Genomic DNA, 17,149 nt, shown 5'->3' with positions numbered 1-17,149 from the left:
GTCGTTGCTGCCAGTGTGGTATCAAAAACAAAGAGAATAAAGACAACTCAAGCGCGTGATGGGTATAGCATCAACAATCCTCCACAATTAATTTTCCTGTGTCTAGTTGGCATCCTCGCAACAAGGATCCTAAACAGTGTTCATGGTCTGGCCAACCATAGGGTTCTGTCCCATTTGGACGTTCTGGCCATTGTTCAGGCTGTTTCCACCAAGGTGCTTGCTGTTAACACCACCGTTGATGCCATCTCCGTGGCCAACGTGGTAGCCGTTACCGTTCATGGCACCGTTACCAGTGTGCTGGTGGCCGTTACCGCCAGCAGGGTAGAAATCGTAGTCCGACCCGGTGTTCTTGGGGCCAAGGTTGGAAACGGGGTGAGCCTTGCGCTGGATCTTGGGAGGAGAAGGAATATCGGTGCTCTTCTTAGCAGAACCGATGGAGAAGACAGGGCTCTCCCACTTGTCACCCTTGCGGGCAAGCTCCTTGTACTCGGTGGCCTTGGTGCTGATGCCACCAGGAAGGTCGATGTTGGGGAAGATGCTGTCCTCCTTGGTCATAGCAATGTTGGCCTTCTTGTCAGAAGCAACTTCCTGGGCCTTCTGCTTCTTCGCGGTGAACTGCTTCTGAGCGGCGTTGTAGTAACGGTTGTAGATGTTGGGAGCATCCTCAGGGTTGTTCTTGGCCTCAGCAGTAGCACGGTCAGCCTCCTGCTTGACCTGGTAGCAGATCTGGTCAAGCTTGTTGCACTGGTCCTTGATAACCTTCTCAACAGCCTTCTGGAGAGGGGCTCTGATGACCTTGAGCATGATAGGCTTGAGGACAGAGAAGAGCAACTTGTGGTTGGACTTCTTGACCTTGATCTGAATCTTGTCAAAGTCCACATCAACCTTTTCAACCTTGAAGTAGTTCTGGCGATCCTTCTTCTCAGCAGTGGAGACCTTCATCTTAAAGGAGAAGCCATCGCCAGGGAGGACGATGTCAGCAACACCGGTGTCGGTGATGGACGGGAAGCCCTGCTTGCGGTTGACGTAGAAGCTCACGTCGCGAAGATCCATCTGGATGCCAGCAACCTTGACCTCCATGGTCTGGTGGTTCTTGTTGGCAATCTTCTTGCGGCCCCAGCGGAAGTAGTGCTCGCTGGAAACCTCGAAGACGTTGGGAGCGAAGTTGTCGCTCTCGAGGACAAGGTTCTCGATGACAGCATCGAACTGAGAGTCGGTGTACTCAATTCGGGGAATGGGGATGTATGCGATGTTCTCGAGGGCAGCGGGAAGGATGACATCCCTCAAGTCCTTGAGCAGATGGGGCTTGAAGACAGGCTTGCCATCCTTGTCGTTGCCAAGGTCCTTGAATAGCTTGGTAAGGGACTCAGCGAAAGCGTGGTTCTGGGGGTCATGATCGAACTCCTGGGCGAGGAACTTGATCTCGTCAACGACGCGGTCGGTGTGGCCGCGGTACTTGTTGCGGAGGAGGTATCGGCCCTGGTCATAGAGCTGATCCCACTCGCGGGTAGACTGCTCCTCGAGGATGTAACCCTGCTGGAGGAGGCATCGGCGGATGTAAGAGTCCATAGACTTGAACCAATCCTTGAGCTCGCGGTCGTTATCAGCGTCGCGGTAGATCTGACCAATAGCCTCCCAGAGGTCCTCAGTGGATGTGCCGTTGGCGAATCGCTCAATGATAGTACGGAGATCACGTTCAGCGGCACCAAGGCCTCCACGAGCGTCCTTAGCAGTGCTGGTGGATCCCTGGCCAACAGTGCGGCCGTGTCGGCTGTAAGTCTCAGCCAGGCGAAGAAGAGTCTGGATGGCCTGGGAGTAGTCTTCGTGCTGCTGGCACTCAAGAATCATCTTCTTGAGGCGCCAGATAGTCTGGTCCTTGCGCTCCTGGGGCATCTTCTTGTCGAGGTAGTTGCGTGCCTTCTGGCGGTACTCCTCGTTGCGCTGGAGGATGTTCTCCTTGGTCTCAGGGTCGATCTTGTTGTCAAGCTTCTGCTCAGCAACCTGCTTGGCGGCGCTCTTGCCAGCCTGGGGGTCGGTCTGGCGAGCGGTGTCGCGGGCAGCATCAGCAGGGTTGCCAGAGGTGGAGGCAATGTTGCCAGACTCGAGGCCGGTAGTGGCCTGAGGGTGAGCACCCTGGTTGGGCTGGAGGTTACCCTGGTGGTCCTGCTGAAGGGGCTGCTGCTGTCCGGGGGCAGCAGAGTTGACACCGGCGGAGGCAATGTCCTTGGCGTCCTGCTTGGGGTTTCCACTGTAGATACCCTTGGCCTGGTTCTTGAAGTTCTCCTTGGAGAAATCAGGGGCCTCGTGCCAGACATTGTCCTGAGCGGGCTCGTCGAGCTGCTGAAGCTGCTCCTGGGAGGGGCGGACACGGGCAGCGGCGTTGGTAGCGGCGTCACCGGCCATGTCGCGGAAGAGAACAGTAGCATCAGACAACAGCTTGCGGAACTGACCGTTAGTGATGAGGAGCTGGCCGAGGGTTCTCAAACCCTCGAGCGCCTGGTCACCATCCTGCTTGGCAGCATCCTTGCTAACAGGAGCGTTGGGTGTGTTGACGTTCTTGGGGTCGAATTGGGTAGTTTGGTAGATGAAGTCCTGGATCAAGTTGCCGTCGTTCTTGGAGAGAAGAAGATACTTGGCTTGCTTGATAACGTTGGCAGCATCCTTAACCAGCTCCTGTCCCTCAGTGGAAAGCTTCTCATGGTTGCTAGAAAGAGAGCGAGAGGCGAGGAAACTGCTTAGGGCGACATCGATTTGATCGTTCTGAAGTCAAACGCGTCAGTAGGCTGTAAAGATGGATGTTTATTCGGCAGGAATACTCACTGAAGGGACCTTGCCGCTCTGGAAGGCAGAAATGATTCCGTAGAGTTGAAGCTTGCGGTTGACGTCGGCCTCCTTTGTCTTAACGTTTGTGGGTTTGTTGACGTTTGCACCGGTAGACATGATAGGCAACGGTGTATGGGGTATCTCGTTATTAAGTCGTTATGCCACCGAAAAGTATGACCTTGATTTGATAAATGGAATAAGAGACGATGCAAAGGCCGATCTTATTACTGAGAGGGGATGTTTAGACGTGACGTATTCGTAAGAGTAGCGTTGCGTTGCGTAGCGTAGGTAATAAAAGGGAAAAAAGCTGTTTGTTGTTTGGTATCCTAGGGGATGGGTATCACAAAGCAGTTGGGTATTGTATTAGGTGAGGAATTTGACAGTAGATGGAAATGGGGAAAGAGGAGCTGGTGTAAGGCAGGAGCGGTGATGGATATGATATAGTTTTTTGATTCAGGAGACTCCCGTGACAGGCAGGCACGAAGGGGACAATTAAGTAATGGGTAATGGGGAACAGCCAAGCCAAGGTTCCATTACCATTACCCTGAGTTACACGTTTTGGCTGGATCCGGGCAAGATTTGGTGGTTGGAAGGGAGCCCAGTGACGTTGACGTTTGCTAAGGGCGACGACTGTGATCGAGGACGTCATCGGCCAGACGATTGTCAATCGTTGGCCAGGTCAGGTTCAGGTCAGGTCCAGGTCCAGACCAGCGCTATGAGGTACCTACCTACCTACAGTTAGTACCCAGGTACTGACACGCGCTATCGGTTTAATGATCAAGGCACTCAAACGCTGGGAGGGAAAGTATTGGCATTGGCACTGGATGGATCCATTATTGATTGAATCACTGCCCTGTCGTTTGCTTGCTCGTTTCCATGCTTGCTGGTCGCAACCACCCCTGCTTGGCTATGACAATGAATCCGGAGCGAACCCTACGGCTAGCAAGGGTATCCCTCTAACTAAGCAGGGGTCAGACAGATCATCCTTCCGCAGTCCATCACCATCCTGCCATCCCATCGCCAAAAGAATTGAAGGAAGGAATATTGCAAGGGCAGCAGCTGAAAGGAGAAATCAAGGTTGCATCGGTTTTATTGTGATGAAGCACTTTGATCCCCAATTAGATTACGGTTTGGAAAGCGTCAGGGGGGATTTAGAGGGCGGTCAAGCCTCAGCGTTTACACTATCCCTTGTTGTCATGATATCTTGGCGACGATCAGGCCTGGATCGTGAATAGGTAGCAACGAGATGAAATAAAAGCCGTTGACAATTGCAAGCCACACCTGTTGAAGGAACTATTCACTGATATTGTTTATTGCATTCACAGACAATGAGCCCATAAAGCAGGTTGTCCTGGCAAGAATCCATCAAATGTTGCAACATGTCTTACAGAGCCCTGGCTGGTTCGCTGAATCGAAGCTAGGTAAGACAGCACAGCACCAGAACAGTACTATTTTTTTCACTGCTTGCGCTGCCAAGAATTGATCAGTGGTACAAGTCAGACTCTGTGCGTCCTTTCACCCTGGCTTCTCTGTGTTTGTTGGTGAATCGACGATAATGGAATTTTGACATGATGGATGTTGACATCCTTTTTGACCCTATTCCCGATATCTCCCTGCTCAGATCTGCCAGAGTGGAACTCTCGCTTCGGCGGAATAAAAACAGATGATCTGCCAACTGCCTGCATCATGATATAATTAATGGGTTACTACCTTGCAGAGCTGAGCGGATGTGTGATGTGATGTCGACCGACCAAGCAAGGATGCCGATGAGCCTCCGATATTGCATCTCTCTTTTTTCTTGAAGAAGAAAACAAGGATAGCTGTTCTTGGCTGGAATGAATCTGGAGAAGTGCCCAGGAGGTGGACAGCTCTAATTACAGCTCGGGCAGCACTAAAGAATTAGAACTAGAGCTCTTCCCCCAGGTCTCCACTGAATTAAAAAGCTGGAGCCATCATGGACGGGAGCTCCATGAGCTGCACATCGTCATAGCTCAATTTCCAGACCCAATGACACGTAATTGTCCAATTTGACGGGTTTGTTTGATTTGCAGACTCGCGTGTTTACCCTGTTTTTCTCTTCTTGTCAATTTTAGTTAAACTGCCTACTGTACGGTACAGCCTACTACAGAACTACTAATACAGGTGGGACTGAGAAATGGAGCTCAATTAATCTGCCGCGTGGGCTGAGCTGATCATGATCGCAGCCAATGCCGCGATGCGATCGCGTCAAAGCTTTCGTTTCGTTAGCTCGACGTTAAGGTGAGCGATCCATGACGTCACATCGTCGACATGAAAAAAGCAACATTTACGTCAGTTTATTTCCTGTACAGCGCAGTGCAACGCAGTCTAGTCTAATGTAGGGTTGCCGTCAAGACCAAAATCGGCATCAACATCCATCAATTAGGCAATTCTTCCAACAAAGATGGTGTCGAGTGATTTCAAGGATGGTATCAAATCTGGATACTGTACAGAAACAAAATGTCAATGTCTGTCCCTATAGTCATCCCTCCGGATGCTTTAATCTCCGTATGTCTCTTCCCTCTGCATGCATTCGCTGGTGTCGAGGCAATTCCCGAGTAATTAATCAGATGTAAACATGTGAGAGCAGCCAAGCACTGAGACTGAAAGCCGAGCCCTGAGACGTCGATGGCTAATGACTTCTGTAACCAAGGGTGACGTCTTGACTGTGTTTCGTCAGTATTAGCCTTTGAGCCACTGAACGCATCAATGCATCCATCCCAATCTTTCCATCCACACAGAACATGTCTCTTTATTCTAGTGCTTGGCCTGTCACTCGGTTCTTGTTCCTGGTAACTTGAAGAAGAAGAAGAAGAAGTGAAAAAAGGACCGACCGTGAATCTTTTGACAAGAAACTCAATTCTATTCTGAGTAATACCGATTGATCTCCCCCCTTCCCCTCATCTTTAAACTCATCACATCACGCCTCGCTTTACCTTCTCTGGGTGCTCGTGTGCTCGGCTACTGGTTGATCGTTGCCCAGTCGAGCTCGAGCCACAACGTGCTCAGTCGTACACGCGTAACGTCTAGATCCCCATGGACTCATCATCTCCGTCTTGTGAGCTTCCATCGGTAGCACTGCCGGGCATGTAACTTCAAACTATGCGAGCTTCCATCCGCCACAGGGACGAAATACAGTGGTTTCTTTTTACGTCTCTACCCGTGAAGTAACGGGTCAAGGCAACCCAGTCACATACCTTTCTCATGTCGAGCTGTAGGGTATCTTTGGTTGCCAGGCAGGTGGGTAACAGAAGAATTGTCCTTCAAGGTTTAGGCTTTCATTAATAAAGTAACCTAACTACTGGTCTAAGCTAGCATAAAGTGACCAAATTATTTCGTATCTTATGTCTTTAGGGGCCAATTCTTCTGACACCCTGGGGCCAGGACAGGAGGCCTCGAGCATGGATACCCCTTGATAAAGATCTTCATAGAGTAAGACATTGCCTGAATTGGCACGGGGGAGAAATGCAAATAAATATTCATATCATGTGCCGGGCCGTAGATAAAGCAACTGAATCATCCATCCATTGATGTTGCTATGCAGGACATATACTTGACTCAACTGCTGTTATCGCAGTCACTGACTGGGACCAACCTTATAACAACCCCACAACCCATAATATATAGCCAGTGGAAATTATCGTGATAGTATGACAGCTCCATTATCAAGCTGTCGTTGATTTTACGCCTGTTGATAAAGTCGACGATCCTACGCCCGGCCGTTGGACCCACCCGGTCCGGGTTTACCGCCGGACAGAGCGGAAATGGTCATCGAGAACCTCCGACTGTGGGGAGCTTACAAGCAGAATTCGGGAACCATCCAAGCCGCCATTCTTTCTGAAGAAAACGTGCAGGGGAAGGAGGCGCAACAACTAGACTATCGGCAACAAATCGCCTTTGTGCCAGCCAGGACCTGATACATCGAAACATGCACGTTTGTATCCATACAAGGGACGAGATATCAAGAGAACTAGACAAATGTCGAAAAAGTAATGATTGCTTATTGACCTCTGAACGCCATCTATGCCGAAATCGTTATGCTACATGCATTCCCATAAACACAACCCGTCATGCCTCATTCCGACGTAGGATTCTCCTTTGACCCGAGGTCATTGAAAAGACTAGCCTTGACCTCATTCGCAATAAGACCAGATCGCTCCTTTGATGCAATCAGGTTTGCTTCCTTGGCAAGCTTGTCCATGGCTTTATCAGAACTTTTAGAGCTTGCTCCCATCATCATGCCTTGGCCAGCTCGGGTTCGAGTAATGCCTGTCGTCGCCTCCTTGATCTTTGAGCTCAAATCGAGCATCTGCTTGTTTCCATAGTCGCGGTTCGTGATGAGCGGGTTCTGGCTAAGCGTCTGCACCCAATACTTGTGCCAGAGAAGCTCTAGTAGGTGGGCGTCGAGTGAACTCTTGAAATGGGAGACTTCGAGACTATAGTAGCGGCTTGCGTGGGCACCAAATTCGGCGGCTTTGGCGAGAGGTACTGCTTGGAAGCCGTCAGAGGTAACGCCGCCAGCGGGTTTGTAGTCCGCTGGGTAAGTTCTGAAACCGCCAATGTCGACCTTGCCGGAGTTGATGGTACGGTCGGGATCGATAACGACGGCAAGGAATGGATCCTGGAACTGCTGCTGCATGGCTTGGGTGTCCACATCGATACCGCTTAGCCAGCATCCATAACCTGGATGACTATGGTACCAGCCCACCACGTTCTCCTGTCGCCCTTGCGCTCGGCACATGTCGAGATACTCGACAATGTATTCGTTGGCTTCGTCTTGAGCATTCACCCTAGTCTCGGTTCCCTCGACGGGAAGTCGGAAGGCGTCGGTGACGATGAATGTGTCGCCTTGGGTGTAGCCTTGCATCAGGCCCATGACCTCGAGATTGCCGCCTGAGCGGGCGTGCATGGTCATCTTGATGAGAGCGATGGCGCTTATTCGGACATGCTTAAAGTGGCCTGGGTCTTGTTTCCATGGTTGTTCATTATTGATGGCTTTCTGAGCCTCTGGGTCGAAGTTGTAGAGAGCGTCGCGTTTGGGGTCAACTAATTGGACGTTGTTGTCCAACTCTGTCGCATTCGTTAGCTTCTGGATTGTTTGAAGGTATTGAGGCGAACGTACCCCAAGCTTTGAGAGCCGATGCCTCCATTGTGACGACCCGGAGTATTTAATGTAATATGTAGAATCAGAAATGTTATAGGTAGTGCAACAGTTGATGTTGGATACTCCAGGCAGCTGCCCCGCCTCTTATCGATAAGAGCTGCACGTCAAGGGTGCCTCGCCTCGTCGAGGTGGGTTCCATCTCAGTATTTCTAGGTAATAATCCAATCTGGTTTATCAATTACACACGCAGTCATCTTTTTAAATTATTGAGTTGTAGATGGAGATGAACATGATTGTTACAAGTGTCTCTGTGTTAATGCTAAGACAGTCCAACTCTAGCCAAGCTTCATAGCCAGTTATCAACGACCAAGGTGATTATAAAAAGCTAAATACTCAGTAACAAAGCAAGTGCAAGAAAGAAAAATATTTGATGCTGATGTGCCTCAGATAGTTCATCATCGGCGCAATTTTACCCCGTGGTAACTTTGAAGAGTACAAGTGCCTGTGTATGCCTCAGATCCTATAATGACGATCTTATGAGAGTATATCCTGCGCACAGGCATATCTAGCTATTGTCATGGGATAGGTTCATCATCGGTATTGGCAGAGTTGCTCTTTGTGGTGATTAATATTGGGGATGCAAACCACTTGATTTGCGGTTCGTATCGTACGAAATCTGAACAGAGGTAGTATTGGATTTGACTGTGTATGTTTCCTACCTAAAACCTGACTTTTGAGTATATCGCGTCGTCGAGTATGGGTCCTGCTGTAAAGTTCGCATGTTCCAAAGATATCCCTAAACGAGCATTGTGATATGAAGCCACCACTACTCTGCAATGATCCGCCCTTCCCCCCCAAGGGCACAAGCTCAAGATAGTGTGAGTGATGGACGGTCAAATGGCCGGTATATCTTACCAAAAGCCGAACCGGACATAGCTCTGTTCGTCGGGAAAAGCTAAGGATATGTCTTTTTGTAGTACTCCTGCCCTGTCATAAAGGTCAGCAAGCCCTCCTCAAAGTGTGACCAGCGCTTCATCGTACCTTCTTCTACTTCTTGTTCTTTTGCCTTCTTCTCTTCGTACTTCTTGTTACCCGCAGCCAAGCCGCCGATGACACAAACACAGATGCCGAGGGCGACGGCCCAAACGGCGACCCCCAATCCGTCGTGTTTCTGGAAGATGGTTCCGCGGGCAAACTTTTCGCCTCTTCGTTGGAGGTACTCCATCGGTATTCCGTCTTGGTTGAGCTTTGGTACCCGGGATCGGGTGGTATTGGGTCTGAGAGTTGGCATCGTGATGGTTGTGGGAGTGTTGGTTATGATTGTGGTAAAGGATGGCATCTCCCTGATGGATTTTTGGGAGGGGAATGGGAAAAGAGTGACGGGGACAAACGTATGATTTGTGAATATTAATTATTTTGTTCCTGTCACCAAGTTCAGAATTATGGAAGGAAGCGATGTCGAATAGGAACCACGCATGAAGAAAGCTATTCACGTGTTCAAGAGTAGACTTTATATAAACATAAAAAGGTCGATTAGATAGACACATAGTATTATCTTCCAGACACGCACCCAACCAGACAAAGAGGTGGAAGAAAAGGGAATAAAACCTCCAGTAAAGATCAAAACCTTAACTTAAACGGCGCCTGTGATCGGAGCAGATGGATATACAGGTCGCTGAATACCCATACGGAACCGAGGAACACGATCCATGCGGTTCAAAGCAGTTGTAGGCATCCTCAAGACAGTCTCACGGAACATAGTTTGAGTCTCCCACTCATAAGAGCATCCAATAGCTCGTTGCATACCACCTTCAGTGGCGCAGAACATGAGAGTTACGGGTGGTCTGACAGCCTCGAAGAGGGTCAACTCCATGTTATACGTATCAACCAGAGTGAAGATCTAATAAATTAAATTAGTTAAGCGAAAAGCAAAGGTAAAGAGTGTAGGGCTTACCCTCACGTCACCGGGGCGAGCTTGTTTGGCTGTCTCAACCTTCATTCTGATTTCGGGGTCTTTGCAAGGATCGATGCCGACCCGTTCGCCGAATTCGTTGACGACACTGCGACTCAGGGGACTGCCATTGGTGGTCCAGGAGAAACGACCAAAGTTACCACCAAAGATGGCGCGCTCAATGGTTGGTGCGTTAAGATGGCCCTCAAAGCCAAACATTTCAGCTTGAGTGTCAGCAAACTTTCCACCGTAGATAACACGGACCAAGTTTGGTGTAATAAGCCAGATGTACAGGAAGAGGAGAAGGAACATGACACCAGGAATGATCATAGCTGTGCCAGCGTTGCTAGTGTAAGTCGTGGTGGTGAAGCCATCACTGACAGTAGTAGAGGTATTGGCAGAAGCTCCACTTGCGATGAGTGCAATTGCGGCAATGAAGAATGCTCCGTTCCATTCTACTGCAATGGCCGAGAACCATCTCTTCCAAGAGGGACCGGTGGACCAGTAAACTGGATAGAAGGTCTTCCAGCGAATGGAGATGCCCCATGCGCCGTCAATGATGATGGTGTCGTTATCAGCGATACCAGCGACTTGACAGTATGGTGTGATGTCCCAAAGGGAGGACTCGTAGGCATCTGTCATGTCGTACCATGGCTGTTCCTTTGTCAGGGGCAGAGTACAAATGTATCTCTCGAGGAGTCCATCAGAGTCGTTGGCCAGAGATAGTCGTGAGAAAGCCTGGAAGGCAGTGTCTGTTCGATCAATCTGTGGTCGAAGTCTCAAGAGTCCCATAAGAGCGTAGGCCTGGTCACCTGGGAGATACTCCGTGGTACGGCGACTATAAAGACACTTCAATGCCAGAACAGCCTGTTCAAGATGACTAAGGCTGATGCTGCCAAGGTAGTGGTCGATAAGGTGACGAGCCACATCAGGTTCCATGTATGTCCAGACTTGAGCAGCGAACTGGTTCTTAGCCACGACTAGGGGAGACTGGAGGTTGCCATCGCGGGTGTAGACCGAGATGGTACGACCTGGGCTGAGGAGAACTTCTGGGAAAGTCCACATTCTGCTACCCCATTCGCGGAGGAGAGATTCTGTGTTGGCTTTACCTGAGGAGCCGGGCTGAGAGTGCTTGCCTCTTCCGACGGCGATGACCATTCTGTCTGAGCCACGAAGAACATCTGAGATGCGGTAAACCTGCACATGTTAGTCAGAGAAGATATCGATACTGAGTGGCAGCACTTACATCAGACTCAAGTTCTTTCTCGTCGCGCATACAGCTGCAAGCAATCCAATACGCAGGCAACTTCGCAGCACGACAAGCAGTCTCAGCAATGTGATGAAGAGCCATCATATCCTCCTGAGAGCTATGGCTGAAGTGCTCAGTCGAGTAAGCGACAAAGAGATAAGAAAGGTTGACATCTTGGCCATCGCTGTTCTCCCACTCTTCGACGCTGCGGACATCGACTCCTCTGTTCTCATCGTTGAAGGCTTCACGGAGGAAGCACAGATAGCGAGGTCGTAGCATGCGATAGACGGCATTGTTACGTGCCATGAGGGAGAGACCCTTACGGTTCTCGAGAAGGTTGCTCCAGACCTTGGCATCGCCATGATATCTGTAAAGAACAGGGGCGTAGCAAAGGCTTCGATGAATGACAGTTGGTTTACCATCCCAGAACTACAATCGTCAGTATTTATAACATACCCGTCACCTTCGAAAGACTTACAACAAGAGCCATAGCAATAGCAGCAGGCAACGTCCTCAACACCATAATTCCCCAATCTCCCCAACTCTGAGGATCATAGCTAAAGTCAATGATCCATGTCGCAATGCGCACCTTCATAGGTGCAACCTTACGAACATATGTTCTCTTCCAGGTAGACGTACCCGGACCTTCATAAATGTCGTCCACGCATGCGACGTACATGTTACGGAGGTAACCATCGTTGTGGTGAAGATAGCGATCGGAGCGAGGCTTGAAGGAGACCCGACCTGCGTAGTCACGGTGTCGTATCTTGACCTCGTTGTTGGTGAAGTTGTAGCCAGGCTTTTGGTAGAGAACAGGGTTGCGCCAGCGGTAGATGGAGCGGGATTCGAAGAAGTGTTTGCTTCCTTTGAGTGTGACGGGGAATTCCTTTTCAGCTCGCTGAAGGCTGTTAGTAAACTTGTACATGAAGATAATAGGACAAGGGGATGATTCACTTCTTTCTCATCTTGGTTGCTGTTGGTGGTTGTGAGACGACGAGTGGTAGTTACAGGGACACTGGCAACTTTGTTCTGCTAAAAAGAGAATTCAATTTAGAAAATGATCTTCAACTAGAAACAAAAGCATCCGCGGAAGAGCTTTACCATTGGCCCGTCCTGCTGACCGCTGCTCGAACCCTGTTGTTGATAGATAACGCCTTGTTGACCTTGGCCATAGTGGGCCTGTATTTGTGAGCAACTGACGATAGCGAAGGTGACAGGTATACTAACCATGGGCTGCTGTTGGTACTGCATCGTGGTTTGAGTTTGATGCTGTGAGATAGGGGAGGTTATGTAGCTAGTTGATTGTGCTGAGAGGGGACTTGTAGATGGAGAGACTTGTTGTTGGTGAGGATGGGGGTATGGTTGGTTTTGGTAGGACTAGAAGGAGTGAGAACGTTGAAGAGCAGACGTATGTGGGAGAGACATACCACAACAGAGCTTCCCGGGGTATATGCACCTCCGTGTGCTTGGTGAGGTACAGCAGGTGGTGTATGAGTGTACTTGATCTTGTTAATGTCTTTGCTTCAGGATACAAGAGTCAAACTCACATCGCCGACAGAGTTGGGATCCCAGTATCCTCCGTGTGCGTGAGCCTATACCATGTCAACAACTGAATGAATCAAGGGATTTATAAGAGGAAATACCATGGTTCAAATATTAAATGATTACTTGTGTTGAAGAAGAAGAAGAGAATATAAGACACAGGATGAGGAGAAGAAGAGTCCAAGGCTTTGAGATTCTCAAACGGTTCTCCCTACCGCTAATAAACGGAAACGTGTTTGTGAAGAGGCTGCCACAAAGGAGCTCTCAGCCTAGCAGAGCTGAATCTAGATGCCATCCTATGAGGGGAGAAGGACTAGACGCCGATATCTCGATGCAACGCGCCCCGTTCCTTTCGCCACCGGAGGATGCGACCTAGAATCAGATCCTCCACTAAATCAGGTCACCCGTTCATGTGACGCTGTGACTATTCCTGACCTCCTGCATTCAGCCTCACGATATCGGACACTATCAGGGGAAACGGCATCTTCCGTGGCATCCAACTCTGGGTCAATTGTTAAGAGCGGCTGAGGTACGGCATGTCATTTGCATTAGATATATTGGTTCGCTCGAGGGCGGGACTGCAGCCGTGGCTTGTCGAGAATGCCCTGCCGTCGCACTAACCCCTGACATATTGTCGCAGACAAAGCGTTGGGAGAGGTCGCCTTGTAAGGTTTGACGCCCCCAGGATCTGAGTCTCCCCATCTCCCTACCTTATACAAGGCCGCCCGAAAGCGGAATGCTGGGCGACAAGTGCAGATCCTGACGAAATTAAGTACGAATATTATTAACAAAATGCAAAATTGTGAAACCCTTCCGGAGATCATATGAGCTGAAGATAAGAAAAGTGCATGCAAGTTGCATACAATAGCGTCAGCTCTGATAGGTCGACAAGCATATAAAACCCCTGGCAAGAAGAAGCGCCTATTTTCAGCCCTGGGGAGCTAAACTAACTCGACCGGTCCGCGCCATGTAACCCACGGGAAGCTTAATAATTATAAGTCTAATAGTTAAGTGACTTAACTGTACGGATACAGTACGAGGGAATGAGGGGTTTAAGTTAGTGGTGGCATTTCCGTTAAGAGACGGCGATGAGGCTTGAGACATGGCTGGGGTCTAGACTCGAGGCTTTCGATAACCCCTAAATAGATATCAATATGAAGTGGTGTATTATGACAAACGCCATTGGTTTCGAGACAATCAGGCTGGCGCTTGAGGGGTCAGTTTGGTTCATGTAGGACTCAAGAGCTGAAGGACCCCTGCCAAGAGGGGGACTCACAGAGGTTGTCTCTCTTAAGGTAGTTAAAGTGACAATCAATTCATTCTGCGTGATTGAATCGAAGCAGATTTACTTGGCAACCTTGAGTATTCATCATGTCTTGGACTCAGAGATCGAATCCGTATGACGCTTTTGCCCAGGAGGCTACTCAGACTCCATTGTCTGTTGCTTTTCCACAATGGATGCTCAATATTTGGGAAGTAACTCACGGTGAGCCGCAATTTTCCACGCTCTAGATGCAATAACTCATAGTTGCAGATCATCCTGAAGGTCGTTGGTTTCTCGATTCAAATGCCCGATGTCTGCGACAGAAGGCGAGTTTGAGGATTGTGTAAGTCTCAACTCAAGAGCAGAACGATATTCATGGTTCAGATCAGAGACTGACAATTCAGGTTTGCACCTCTTGATCTCCCCAGAAGAGACGCTCTTTCCCAAACCCTCGAACTCTTCAACATTCTTAACATACCCAGTGACTTCACAAAAGAACGTCTACAATCCGTGAGCCACAGCTTCAACCATGCGACAGACTCCAACGGTTCATCCTCTTGGTTTCACTTTCTTTGTAAAAACATCGACATCAAACAAGCACCAGGTAGCGCACCAGAGATTGAAAATCGCGCTGCAGCGATGGGCTATCATGCCTCCAATCTTCCGCAGGCGGATTATAGTTGGCATCGCGCTGGTTTCTTCTTAAGAGTTGATAATGGGGGCTCTGTCACTTTGGTTTGTTTCGGAGCTACGAACAGGATTAGACAGAGAATTGGGGAGTTTGTTGCTGCGAAAGCGTGGGGGGATGTCAAGGTTGATGCCTATATTTTGTTTGATCTACTGTTCGATGCGCTTTATTTTGAGGTCGACGACACAGTTTGGAAAATGAACACCGTCTTTGGTCCTCTTGAGCACGTAAGTTCCTCTCTCCATCTCTTGGAGCAGCTGGCTAATCTGCATAGTTAATCCTCGAGTATGCCAACTCCAAAAATATCCGCAAGATGAGCAGCAAGGTACCCTTCTCAGCGATGCACAACTGCGCCAAACACATAATCCACATCGCTGAAGCAATTGAGTCATGCCTCATGATCGTCGACTCAACAATCCACAACGTGGGCAACCATCAAACCACGGAACAAGTAACATCCAGAGAACCAGTCCTCAGGCAACTCCGCGAAACCCTCCAATACCGCCGCTCCCTTTTCAAGTCAAGTCAACTCCGTCTCAACAGTCTCCAAAAGCGCATCGACAACGCCATAACCCTCTCCTTCAACCTCGTAACGCAGCAAGATTCCATGGTCATGATCCAGGACTCCAACTCCATGAAGGTCATTGCTGCTATTACCATGATCTTTTTGCCTACGACGGGGGTGGCAACTGTTATCGGGTCGCAGCTATTCACGTCGGAAGTGCTCAAGGATGGACAGACGTGGGATGTTAAGCTCACGCCGCTGTTTTGGACCATGTGGTGGATCGCCATTCCGTTGACGGTCTTTGTGGTGCTTTTGGCAATTATTTGGCATTGGTGGGTTCATACTGAATCGCCTACTGGAGAGGTTGTGGAAGTAGTTAAGAGGGCTGCTACATTTAGTTCTTCAGGGACGAGGACACCTCCGACAGAGAACAAGTAAGTTTAGGATATACAGGTCACTGTCAGGCAGAACGGCAAGTTTGTTTGATCGAGGACAGAGGATATAGTCTGATAGCCTGGTCAGATTGTGAATGGGACTATATACCACTTATGTACAACAATGCTATATGTTCTCAAATCAAATATACGTCAAGCAATAAAGGCCAACTAGTGGAAAGAAGAAACATCATTCAAGCGATCTAGCACTTGAACACAGCAGGGCCGGGAATCTTATAAGTGGTAGCTACACACCAAATTAGTAAACGTTATAACAAGGCTCTGAACGAGAATGACCTACCCTGGTAGGGGTTGTAAGTGACACCAGGGTCGCTGCTAGCATAAGCACCCGGGAATGCGACGAGGTTGGAAGGAGTAGCGCTGCCACCTCCAGTAACCTTGAGCTGATGGCATCCAGGGTAGAACTGAGCTCCTGGGTATCCGGTAGCTGAGTGAAGAGCAATGGTCTCATGACGGACGAGGTAGTAGCCTGGCTTGATGCATGAGGGGATGGTGTAGTCGACGCCCTTATTGCCAGCCTTCATGATAACAGACTGTATCACAATTAATAACTTCCTCAGATTTGTAGTCGTATGTATACTTACCGAAGCCCAGTTGTTGCTGGTTCCCTCTCGTCCAGCCTCCTGGATCTTGAACCACACCTTCTCAGTGCCAGGCATCCACTTATCACATCCCGAGTCGGGACATCTGGCCATATAAGTAATGACAGGTCCAACGTGGGAGTCAGGCCAAATAGTCCACTTCAAGTTAACGCTTGAGCCAGCCTTAGCCTCAGCGTGTAGAGCAGCGGGCTGGCTGCCCTTGATACCTCCAGCAGTGTATCCATTGCACTGCATGTCAATGGAGGTGACGTCCTCCACGGGGCCATTTCCGGGGATTGCACGGGAGACGCGCTGAGGAGGAGGGTTCATGTAGGGGTCGGCATAGGGATTGTAGAATTGGTAGGTCTGGCCTCCAATGGTGGCTGTCTCGACGTAGCCGTGAGCTGCGGCCAGGGCGGCGGTGCAGAGAAGGGAGAGAGTAATCTGCATAATGAGCTCTTTTTGAGGCAGATGAGATACTATTGAAGGTGATGGGCGTGACGAATTAGAAAAAGATCTACTATTGTCGTGAAGAAACGTCCAAGTTATATACCGAGTTGTATAGCATCACTTTGGTCTTCGGGAGGGAAACTCCATTTGGAAAGCAAGCTTGAAACGGCAATGTGTGAATGAAACGATGTTTAATATTCCCACCATTGAAACGAAACTATTCAAACATTTAACTTTGAGGTTGTCGATGTTGAACAAGGATTCTCTTGGCGAGGACGAATTGGGAAACAAAATGTCCGGAGCTTCATCAGGTTGTCCTAATCCAGCATCGTTTTGGGTGGTTTACCTCACGATCATTGGCTTACGGATAGACGCGAAAACATTCCTAGCGCTTGGATTTTCTACGTTAGTGCTTCTCTAGTCGGTAGGCTTTGTAAGATAAATAGATATTGCTCCTCGATATATTGTATTCGACCAACTCTGGGGTTAAATGCTGCTCGAGCAACTAAAAGATAGCAC

The 17,149-nt window shown here is 49.2% G+C and overlaps 6 protein-coding genes across 6 annotated transcripts; 1 reads left to right on the top strand and 5 right to left on the bottom strand.

Moving 5' to 3' along the window:
- Positions 1-129: 129 nt before the first annotated feature.
- FIESC28_02532 (uncharacterized protein) lies at positions 130-2,940 on the bottom strand (the record flags this gene model as incomplete). Its single annotated transcript, XM_031156681.1, has 2 exons — positions 130-2,760; positions 2,821-2,940. 2 exons carry the CDS (start codon positions 2,938-2,940, stop codon positions 130-132), a joined length of 2,751 nt encoding a protein of 916 aa, XP_031019190.1.
- A 3,976-nt stretch (positions 2,941-6,916) lies between these two features.
- FIESC28_02531 (uncharacterized protein) lies at positions 6,917-7,991 on the bottom strand (the record flags this gene model as incomplete). Its single annotated transcript, XM_031156680.1, has 2 exons — positions 6,917-7,911; positions 7,964-7,991. 2 exons carry the CDS (start codon positions 7,989-7,991, stop codon positions 6,917-6,919), a joined length of 1,023 nt encoding a protein of 340 aa, XP_031019189.1.
- Positions 7,992-8,900: 909 nt separating this feature from the next.
- On the bottom strand, positions 8,901-9,236 carry FIESC28_02530 (uncharacterized protein; the record flags this gene model as incomplete). The annotated part of the gene is made up of 2 exons (XM_031156679.1): positions 8,901-8,932; positions 8,987-9,236. The coding sequence occupies 2 exons, from the start codon at positions 9,234-9,236 to the stop codon at positions 8,901-8,903; spliced, it is 282 nt and encodes a 93-aa protein (XP_031019188.1).
- Positions 9,237-9,578: 342 nt separating this feature from the next.
- Positions 9,579-12,791, bottom strand: FIESC28_02529 (uncharacterized protein; the record flags this gene model as incomplete). Its single annotated transcript, XM_031156678.1, has 10 exons — positions 9,579-9,845; positions 9,900-11,093; positions 11,143-11,574; positions 11,624-12,043; positions 12,100-12,177; positions 12,247-12,324; positions 12,373-12,522; positions 12,573-12,644; positions 12,693-12,737; positions 12,789-12,791. 10 exons carry the CDS (start codon positions 12,789-12,791, stop codon positions 9,579-9,581), a joined length of 2,739 nt encoding a protein of 912 aa, XP_031019187.1.
- Positions 12,792-14,058: 1,267 nt separating this feature from the next.
- FIESC28_02528 (uncharacterized protein) lies at positions 14,059-15,582 on the top strand (the record flags this gene model as incomplete). The annotated part of the gene is made up of 4 exons (XM_031156677.1): positions 14,059-14,173; positions 14,222-14,294; positions 14,356-14,866; positions 14,914-15,582. The coding sequence occupies 4 exons, from the start codon at positions 14,059-14,061 to the stop codon at positions 15,580-15,582; spliced, it is 1,368 nt and encodes a 455-aa protein (XP_031019186.1).
- A 199-nt stretch (positions 15,583-15,781) lies between these two features.
- On the bottom strand, positions 15,782-16,630 carry FIESC28_02527 (uncharacterized protein; the record flags this gene model as incomplete). Its single annotated transcript, XM_031156676.1, has 3 exons — positions 15,782-15,825; positions 15,880-16,132; positions 16,184-16,630. The coding sequence occupies 3 exons, from the start codon at positions 16,628-16,630 to the stop codon at positions 15,782-15,784; spliced, it is 744 nt and encodes a 247-aa protein (XP_031019185.1).
- Between the last annotated feature and the right edge of the window lie 519 nt (positions 16,631-17,149).

The sequence above is a fragment of the Fusarium coffeatum genome, assembly GCF_003316985.1.
Source record: "Fusarium coffeatum strain FIESC_28 chromosome Unknown BRIP53273_contig_55, whole genome shotgun sequence".
Lineage (NCBI taxonomy): Eukaryota > Fungi > Ascomycota > Sordariomycetes > Hypocreales > Nectriaceae > Fusarium > Fusarium coffeatum.
Note: the sequence above shows the minus strand (reverse complement) of the source record. Positions and strands in the feature narration are given on the sequence as shown.